The 10,910-nt window shown below is 30.8% G+C and overlaps 1 protein-coding gene across 1 annotated transcript; it reads left to right on the top strand.

Moving 5' to 3' along the window:
• The first annotated feature begins 986 nt into the window (after positions 1-986).
• LOC104895550 (transcription repressor MYB6) lies at positions 987-2,769 on the top strand. Its single transcript, XM_010682131.4, has 3 exons — positions 987-1,384; positions 1,558-1,687; positions 1,862-2,769. The coding sequence occupies exons 1-3, from the start codon at positions 1,252-1,254 to the stop codon at positions 2,613-2,615; spliced, it is 1,017 nt and encodes a 338-aa protein (XP_010680433.2). The 5' UTR covers positions 987-1,251; the 3' UTR covers positions 2,616-2,769.
• The last annotated feature ends 8,141 nt before the right edge of the window (positions 2,770-10,910 follow it).

Below are 10,910 nucleotides of genomic sequence, written 5' to 3'. Positions count from 1 at the left end.
GAGGATTCGAACTTTAGACAATGCTTACAAGGTACACCAACTAAATAGCCCAGAATTAAATACCCAACATATTATTGGGATGAGGATTCAAATCATAAACAACGCTCTAAAATTCGATATAATACTCCATTGAGCTACCACCTTTCCCGCAAATCAAAAACAATATTTCCTCCGTTTCTAAATAAGTGCAACATTTGCATAGTGTTTACTATTCACAGTTTAAACTTTAATTAGCTTTGGTGATTTACATTATAGGAAAAACATAGTCATGTGGGATCTTGTTAGATTTGTCTGAATGTGAATTTTTTTAATATCAACTTTTTATAATTTTTACTTATTGATAATTGAAGATATTAATGATTAAAATAATGCATACAAATGTGAAAACAAGAAGTGTTGCACTTATTTAAAAATGGAGGAAGTATTATTTAAAACAAACGTTAGTGCAAAAGAAGCAAAATGAAGCAAGAAGACCAAAAACATAATACCACGTGCCCCTTAACTTGTGGGACAACCTTCATGCCACATGGTCTTACTGCATGTTTAGTACTTACATGTGACTCTCTCTCTCTACCTCTATCTCTACCTCCACCTCCTCCTTCATCTATTTTTCTCCCTAAATTTTTTAAAAATAACTTAAAACACATAAAATAAAATCAGAAATTTCTGCAAGTAGAAACTTACAGAGTTTGTCTTGTAAGAGACCGCCTACTTTTAAATTAAAATTAGGCAATGATAAGCCTAATATTAAAGCCCAATAGTAACTAGATTAATTTATTTTGGTGACTAATTTAATCCATTTAGTTACTAGGTTTACTTTTATATTAAAATTAGACCGCCTCTTTTAATAATTTTTGAAACTTACAACTACAACTAGATGTACCCACTTGGCCATGACCCACGTAAAATTAGACCTACCTACCAAATCTCAATTCTTCTCTTCTTTCTTTCTTTCCTTATTTATACTATTTACTTCCACCCTTTTTTCTTTATTAACCAGTCAAATCATCTCTATTTTCTTTTAATTATAGATCGAGTCTTTTGGAAATTAGCTTATCCTCCAATCATCTCCATTTCTTCCTCCTCTCTTTCCTCTCCTCTTTTTCTTCTCATTTATATATCTCTCTCTTTCTTTCCTTTTCTTTCCACCAATTTTAACTCTCTCTCTCTCTTTCTTTCTTTCTCTTAACTATATCTATATATAGTTGTTAGTTATATACTTACACATATTAATAATATCATATAGAAACTATGGGTCGTTCTCCTTGTTGTGAAAAAGCTCACACTAACAAAGGTGCTTGGACAAAAGATGAAGATCAACGTCTTATTGATTATATTCGTCTTCATGGTGAAGGATGTTGGCGCTCTCTTCCTAAAGCCGCCGGTACGTCTACTTAACTATGACCGGTCTTCTTAAAATAATCTCGGCAATATATAGCCAATGGAGGATACGCGTACTTTATGTTGGGATTGTTTTGAGAAGACGGGTAGTTATTTGTTATTGTTCTTTAGTGTATAATTAATAAAGGGTTTGGATATATGTATTGTTTGTTTCAGGTTTGCTTAGGTGTGGTAAAAGTTGTAGGTTACGTTGGATAAATTACCTTCGTCCTGATCTTAAACGTGGTAATTTTACTGAAGAAGAAGATGAACTTATCATCAAACTTCATAGTTTACTTGGCAATAAGTAATTCACTTTTCCTTTTACTTTTTTTAATTAATCCTCCTCCCCCAACCCCAATTCAATTTATGTTTAATAAAAAAAAAATTATATATACTTCATCCGTTCTGAAATAAATGAAACAATTCTCTTTATAAGTTTATTTGAATGATTAGCTAAAATTACGGAAAATTGTCACAGGTGGTCCCTTATAGCGGGAAGATTACCAGGAAGGACAGATAACGAGATAAAAAATTACTGGAATACCCATATCAAGCGTAAGCTTCTAAGCCGCGGCTTGGACCCACAAACTCACCGTCCGTTAAATTCCACCTCCGCCACCACCGTAAGTGGTGGCGGCGCCGCAACAATTATCGCCGGGAAAAATTCGCCGGAAATTCTAGGATTTGCGGCGGTTAATCCACCAATTATGGTTACTCAATTTGGAGCAATTTCTCAAACAATTGACTTCAAGAAGAATAGTTACCCCGACATGAATAATTCCAACAACAATAATAATAATAATAACAAGGTGAAAAGTGAATCTTGCCACAGTGGCACAACCACAGATGAAGGCCAAATGGGCCGGATCCCGGGCCAGCAACAGAAGGCCCAAGAAGATATAAACCTAGAGCTCTCCATCGGGCTTTCTAAGTTCCAGGGTGAGGCCCGTAACTCTACTGCCAGCAGTGCTGAATCTAGAGATGTAGGCCCAAGCCCAAGCCCAAGCCCAAGCCCAAGCCCATTTGAGTTGTTTGATAAGCATAAGCCCATGAAGAAGGGTATGTTGTTGTTGTCATCATATGAGGGGCAAAATAGGGAAATATGTTCATGTTGTGAATTAGGGTTTCAAATGAGTAATATTAATGGTAATAAAGTAAAAGAAGGTTGTAGTAATTGTCAAATAAAAGGTGGGTATTTTTATTCTAGGTACATTGGAACTTTAGGTTCATAGAATTGAATATTTTTTTTAGGTTATGGTATAAATGCTTTCACTAATTAACTCCCCCACCAAATTGTATTAAATTTTGGGGGGTCCCAAATATATTTTGATTTTATTTTATGTCATATCACAATCACAATGAGAAATGAAGAAAATCTTCACTGGACATGTTTGGATATTTCATTTCTATCTTATCTATTATGCCTAATTTTTAGTGGTGTAAAATAACTCAACTAGTTGCCATGTTCAAGTTTATGTTCCAATGCTAGACAAAATTTTTATTCTATGTAAATTGATTTAGATTCGTTGCTTAAATGATTGCAAACTTACATAAGTTCACTTTCAGAAAATGTCTACATCTATCATTGAGCATACAAATTAAATTATTTTAAATTTGTGCGAGACAAAAGTAAATCTAATAGATATATAGTAAAAACACATGACCTCTCATTTGGTATGTTAATGCTGGACTAACTACACTACAATACTCATGTTAGTCTTTGGGGGGAGGGGGGAAATGATTTAAAAACATATTTAATTTCTATTTTTGAATACTTCAAATATACGTCATTAAATAATCTGGGGTGTATAGTCCGGGGGAAATGATTTAAAAACATATTTAATTTCTATTTTTGAATACTTCAAATATACGTCATTAAACAATCTGGGGCGTATAGTACGGGACAAGAATTAGTTATTTTTTAAAATTCTTAATCAACATAAATTGAGAGTAATTACATCCAAAGTTCGATTTTGACATTGTGCGTGCCTTATATTTTGAAACGGAGAGAGTATTAATATAAATAATAAAAGTTTAATTTTGTAATGTATTTAATTAGACAGATTAAATAAGACCCCATTTTTTTTTATATATTAGAAAAAAATTAGAAGATTTTGTTTACTTTTTTTTTATTATTGGGAAATTAAGTCAGCCCAAGGGCTAACCCCTACCAAGGCTACTAGCCTTGTAGGAACTACCAGCGCATTGGCTGGTAAAGCATGCAAAGCATGCCAAGGAAATATCCCAGTATAACGCTGGGAGTAAGGATCGAATCCCTGACCTCAGAGATCAGAGGGGAGTGCTCTACCACATGAGCTAGCTCCTCATCCTTAGATTTTGTTTACTTATGAAGAGTGTCAAAAATAGAGATGGGAAGTATATTGAGGGAAGGAGAAATTTTTTTAATATAATCTAACTAGGCTTATTATTATTATTATTATTATTATTATTATTATTATTATTATTATTATTATTATTATTATTATTGATCTCTCTAACTTACCCACTGAATAAATATTTTTTTTTATCCATCACTGAATAAATATATCATTGTCTAACAATAAATTGTCAACTCAGGACCTTTGGCTATTGATAATTGGACTTTGGTTACCTACTTCTCGTTATTACAACACCAACTTTTGGCATCTTTGATTGGTCATAAACATAGAAGTACTATATTGAAAGACTTGAAGTAACTATTTTAAAAACACACTTCATTCTATTAGGAGTATGTGCATAAACTAGAAGTCTTTTATGCCAACAATTTATGTATGAAACAGACTTAAATTACTTTAATGAAAGATTATATATTTAGTCTTTGTAATGAATTTGAACAAGTACTTCAATTATGGAGTATATTATAAGGCCTAAGACATACAGATATAGTCATTTATTAATATTTTTTTAATATCACTCCTAAAAAGTATTTTCTAGCTTCTTCCACATACTGGAAATTAGAATCAAGGATATCTTGATCTAGTGGTTAAGATTGAGGTGTTGTGAACGATATGTCACATTTTCGAATCTCCCCTTCTCTTCTTTGTACTGCCTTCATGGATCATATGAAAAAAATTAGAATTGGGCATTTTTATTAGTGATGGATTCACAACTTATTAAAAAAGGTTTTGAATTAGTTAGTTGCAACTTACTTTTTCTATAGCATGTGGTGTTCGTTATTTTTCCACATCAGTCATCATCTACACCTTTTTTTACTTGTCTAGATCAACACCACCCACCATATTGCATATTTATCTAGAAGAAAGTATATTACATATGTAATCAAACATGACCGTATTCTAAATTAAACCAAATTGAAATTTAATGAACTAATATATATTTTTTTCGTTTAGAAATTGTTGCACCGACCATTTGCACAGTGTTTATTATTCACATCTTAATACGCTTTGTTTATCTTTGGTAATATATATTTTAGGAAAAACATAGTCATATGAGATCTTGTTAGATTCGTCTTCTCATTGATAATTGAATATATTTAACGTTTATCATACATTGATAAGCGTGAAAATATGAAACGGTGCAACTATTATTAAACGGATGAAGCATAAAAAAAGGACTTGAAGTTAGATATTTATCCACATATGATTGAATATGCTGACTCAGCCAAAAATAAGAAATACTTTCTTTGGTAATATATATTTTAGAAAAAACATAGTCATATGAAATCTTGTTAGATTCGTCTTAATGTATATATTTTTTTAATATTAATTTTTTTATAATTTTTACTCGTTGATATTTGAATATATTAACGTTTGAAATCATGCATTGACAAGCATGAAAGAGAATATTTATAGTACAACTGGGTGTACCATGCTCATGGTACACCCAAGACTATTTTCTCCAAATGAGCAAAATGAGCGAATGAGCAAATGAGCAAATGAACAAATGAGCAAACATTTCTACTCATTTAAGAAAATGATCAAACACTTTTATTACAAAATGAGCAAAATGAGCAAATGAGTAAATGAGCAAAATTCCCATATGAGCAAATTTGGTGTCAAATGAGCACCTGAAGTTCTAATTTATTACAAAAATACACCCGGGTGTACCATGAGTTAACTCAGCTTGAAAATATGAAACGGTGCAACTATTTTTAAACGGATAAAGTATAAAAAAAAAGACTTTATAAAGTTAGATATTTATCCACATATGATTGAATATGCTGACTCAGCAAAAAATAAGAAGTACAAATGGGAAATTCCTATCCTTTCATAAGAAAAGGGGTAAATAATTAAAGGAGAAAAGCAGTGCCCTTACAAAAATATGGTCTATGCAATTTGGGTGGCAAGCTTTGATGGAATTGCAAAAACAAAAACAACTTTTTATTTTTTTTTCGTTTTCCTTTATTAACTTGGTCATACTTTTGATCTAGAAAGTTTCAAGTAAAACTTGCGGAACGTGATATGCTTAATTAAGTGCTAAACCTTTCTGATCTCATTTTATCCCTTTTATATATTAAATCATGTCTTTTTTCTTTTTTTTTGGGTGAGAGTTGTATTTTTGACTACTTTTGGATGTTCTTATCTAGTTTTGTAACTTGCACACGGGTTAATTAAAAGGGCAATCTTAAGCTTATGCAAGTGTGTGAATTATGAATCACATAATAAAATTAAATGGTCACTTCTATATATATTGAGATTTCCCGCATGACTGGTATTACTATGTGGTGAAGTTAATAATAAGTCGAGTTATAGACAACACATTAATCGGTAAAATTGGATCGCTGGTAGCAACATGTCGAGTAAAACCAAATAGCGATAGTCTGACAACTTAAAAAGTACGTAGTAGTATTATAGTGTTGTGGTTGCTTATTCAATTTTTCTTTTTTTTTTGCCTAAAAATTAGTATTACATGAAATGTTACGATCATTATTACGAGTCATGAGAGTGATAATTGTAATTTTTACAATATAATTATGAGAACGATATAGTACTTATCGTGTATTTATATTACAGTATTTCCCATGTAAAATTTTACTTAGCTTAAAGATGAATAGAACTTCTATGAGAATTTAGGGTTTCTATTAGGTTTAACAACAAGAGATTTGAACTAATTTGATGTAATTTAAAAAAATGATTTGATTCAAATTGATCCAAAGCAAATTGTGTCAAATAAAAAGTATATGTTATTTTAGAGGATGACAAATTATTGACAAATTAAGTTGTAAAGGTAAGAATAAAGATAATTATATGTTATTCAAAGCTATATTAGTGTAAATAAACTATATATTCTAAAAGTTAAATCAACACTAAATTAGTAAGATTAAAAAATTAAATTTTATAGAAAATAGATATTATGATAAACCGGTCGGGCGAGCTTGCTCGCGGTGTATTTGAGGTTTTTCATATTCGCCCATTAATATTAGCGGGCGGGGCTTGGCACGCCCATTTAGAATTTTTTTCAAAGATATTGTTCAAGTTCACAACTTGAGCAGGACAGGTTGAAAGAGCTTAGCGTCTTAGCATGCCGTCCCGTCCCGTCCCGTCCCGTCGCGTCCCGTCCCGTCCATAAACAACTCTAGTATGGAGTAGTAGTCACCTAACAACATTTCTCATTACATGATTAGAGCCAAGTAGACCTTGACATAGGTTTTAGTACCTCTGTCTTGAGGCTAATTATTGCATTAATTAATCGGTTAATAATTTCGCAAATTTCCCCAAATTAAATTAAGGACTTGAAACTTCCTAAGAAAAAAGGGATGAATTTAAAGCTAGCAATTAATTTGAGTATTTGACAGAGGGGGTCCAGCAAATTTTGATCAAAATTGTCTCTTTACCAAACTTTTCATGGCTTAGCTTGATTTTATTGTTCTTTCTGATCTGCCCACATGTATGGAAATCTTATTCTATATACTACTTAGTAGTTAGTACTTCTATATATCAAATTTACACAAACAATTGCAGGTCTTTCTCTACCTAACTTTATACCTTCGCACTTTTACTTATCATTTCATAATCATATTCCACGTATAGTACAAGTTAATGCTCGTCTAATTATGTAATGTAACACTGAAGATACCTCATATCATTTGAAAATTTAGGCCCAGATTAAAGCATATTGCATAATTATATACTACTAGCTACCTAATGCAGATTATTGTATGTACGTAATTTTAAATCTTTTAGAAGGAAAACTTCTAAAAATATCAAACTAGTGCGTATCGGAAAAAATTGTTAAACCTTTTAATTTCCGTTTTTTCTTTATGTACTTTTCCTCGATGTCAAAAAAAAAAATTGTTAGATAGCTTGAGAGCAGCATATTATTCAGTTTATGTTTTATTTAACGTAATGTAGCTACTTTCAAAATTCTATCTCCTTCATAAGATTATTATATTCTTTTTGTTGAAGTAATAGTTAATAAGTATATCATTAAGAGTAACATGGGATCCGAAAAGTTTAAAATTAATCTTACTGAAACAATTAGAAAATAGCCTATTATTTAAATGATCTAGCTAGAATAAAAATGTAGTCTATTAGTATTACAGGGAAGTATGTAATACATACGATACAAAGAGTTTTTTTTCTAGTAGATCATTAAAGTCCAAATCTTTTGTCCAATTAGTTTTCATCAATATATGTGTCCCTCAATATTAGACTAATTAGTTTCTATCAATATATGTGTCATTCAACAATTAAGCCAAAACTAATTAGACCAGTCCGTATTCAAACAACTTTGCAATATATATAACGGGTCATTGACATGTATATGTTTTTTTCCTGGCAAGATAGGGCATATTGCATGATATATATATGATACATTATTTGTGCTATTAACATATTATCTGCAATCAAAACAACGGTAATTATTAAGATAAATACTACCTCTGTTTTCTATATTTGCAACAATTAGACATTTTTCTTCTCTATTTTATGTTAAATCGTTGCACGTAATGAAAAAAAAAAACGTACATATTATATAAACATCATCCTCTAAAAGGAAAAGATAGAGGCTGTGTAACTTATACTTGGAGAATATATAGAAGCTGAAAACATGTGACATGTTTGGAGGGTAGGTAACCAAATCTCCCCTCTTAAATAAAACAAAAGAATGATTAAGAGTGAGAGAAGAGAAACAAACAGTTGGTTAGTTAAAGATGGGATGAGATGAGATGGTGGGGTTATAACTTATAAAGAGTCACAATAAAGGGATAACTAAGAAGGGGTGTCATGTGCAAATACAGTAGTGTGGAATGAGATTCATTGCTACTAACTAGGAATGAGATCTTAACATGCAAATAAATAATATAATATTATTCTTTTACTTTTTCTTAATTCTTTTTTTTTTTAAAGATAAAGATTGTTCAAAAGACTCTCATTCCAATCCAAAAAACTGTAAATATTTAGTTAATCGATCTTTTTCATGACTAATATTAATTGTCATATTGATATTACAGAAAATATATTATTCTACAATCGTTATAAATCTTATACGTGAATTATTTAGTATTAGTATGATATACTATGTTTTATTGTACATAACCAATAACAGTTTGGTTACTGTATATAATATGATTACATTACTTTGTATTTTATTTGGCGAATTTGGCTACTAGGTTATTAGACATCATCTAATACTTTATACAACAACACATGTATTTTTCATCGATCTATCACATCTATGTTGTAAGATAGTTTGCTTCACATATACTATTAGGTTCTCTTTTCTTATATTTGAATATCGCGTATATATATTACTGATTGATCAAATAAGTGATGTGATTAATTAGTTTAATTATACAAAGTCATCATGAAGAGATCAAACATGATATAGGTTTTTGCTTCTTAATAAAGGATAAATCTTGCAATTCATGCTCTTGGGAACCAAAATTTGATGCGATTTCCTAGATTTCTAGGTAAAACAAACAACTGAATTACCTTGATAAGTTCAATGACATGTATCATACATAATGAAGAATCTATATATATATATATACATTTTTAGCCGCAATTTGATTAACATTATGCACCTTTCATTTTGATAAATTAACTGCGTGTTTACGTAAACATCCAGCAAATTTGTTCACACACAGCTGAAGATTAATTTGGTTTTTGGTCTTAATCAGCACATCAGCAATTAAAGCTCGCAGCAGATAAAGTTTTTTAGATAGAACGTAACGTTCACATGACACATGGGGTCCAAAATGCAATTACTCCCTCCGTTTCAAATTATAAGGCATGTAAACCACTTTTACGCATATTAAGAATTTAGTTAGTTTTAGTTAGATTTGCATAGGTAATAAGAATTGACATTAAATATTGTATTGATAATAGAAAATAACCTATAATATTATCTTGATAGTATAAAGTTGCATTTAATTTTACATTGGTAATTGAAAATGCCTTATATTTTGAAACAAAAACTTTTGGCTAAAATGACTTATAATTTGAAACAGAGGGAGTATATCTTTTTGAAGGTTTCTGGTTAATTAAAGCCCAATGTCTTAGGGCATATACAGTTCATCGCCTATTTTGTCTAGGGTATATCTTGTTTAACAAGAGATATACATACAGGGACATGCATGCATCAGAATAGTAATTTGTGTAAAAATTTTATTATAGATCTGGGTATACCGTGTATATGTATCGTAATGTTTTTTTTTATCTATATGAGCCACGAAGGCGGTACAAAGTACAAAGAAGGGGAGGGTAGGTTCGAACATGTGACCTATCGTTCACAACACCTCAATCTTAACCACTAGGCCAAGACAATCTTGGTTACATGTATCGTAATGTGAGCATGGTATACATGCAAGGTACTTTTTTTGTTCTAAAATAATCCAAATAAGCAAAATGTATTAAAAAAGCGAGTTTTAACTTTTATTTAAATGAATATACGAGCAAAAGTCTTGCATGCGTATACCATGCACATGCATGGAGGATATTTTTTTTGAGAAGGGGAGTGGAAATTAGGCAAGATTAGCCTTTTGTAGGTGGCATATCACATGTCCAAGTCAATAATATATGAAGTGAATCAAATTCAACAACTTTGTTTCTCTAATTGGATCTATTAGCTAGGTTTGTACTCTTACCTAATTTTGCTACATGAGATTGTACAAAATAAAGGGGGTGTCTTTTAGAAAAACGTGTATATTCGAGTATGATATAACTTGAGCCACCAAATGTGATCCGTAAATGAAAAATTATCAGATACATATGTTCAACAAAAATTCGTTTTTCATAGGTTTGCGATATCTAGAGACTATAAACCGTTATGCATGGGGTATTATACACCCATTTCAATGAATACCCCATGAAATCTGCTAAAAGGCATAAGATGATGAAATCAAAATTCCAAAAAGTAGCTCTTTAGTCAAGATTTTGGCTTTTCTAACACCTAATAGCCAAACCACCATAAATTCTAACAATTCAAAAGAAAATTTTGTTATAATATTGTGTGCTTGGAATATACATGTTACACGTACATGACTCCCTAATTCCTACGTTTAATAATATATATATACTTTCCTGTTTTGAAATAAGTGAAAGCTCTCACATAAAAAAAAGCAAGTG

Source organism: Beta vulgaris, chromosome 1, assembly GCF_026745355.1.
Source record: "Beta vulgaris subsp. vulgaris cultivar EL10 chromosome 1, EL10.2, whole genome shotgun sequence".
In the NCBI taxonomy this organism is placed as follows: Eukaryota; Viridiplantae; Streptophyta; class Magnoliopsida; order Caryophyllales; family Amaranthaceae; genus Beta; species Beta vulgaris.
This window is presented reverse-complemented; position numbering and strand designations above follow the sequence as displayed.

Bases quoted from the DNA above. Each gene is read 5' to 3' on its own strand.
- LOC104895550 (XM_010682131.4), top strand. From the start codon at position 1,252: ATGGGTCGTTCTCCTTGTTGTGAAAAAGCTCACACTAACAAAGGTGCT. The intron at 1,385-1,557 runs GTACGTCTACTT...TGTTTGTTTCAG, and splicing joins CTCTCTTCCTAAAGCCGCCG to GTTTGCTTAGGTGTGGTAAA. The intron at 1,688-1,861 runs GTAATTCACTTT...AAATTGTCACAG, and splicing joins CATAGTTTACTTGGCAATAA to GTGGTCCCTTATAGCGGGAA.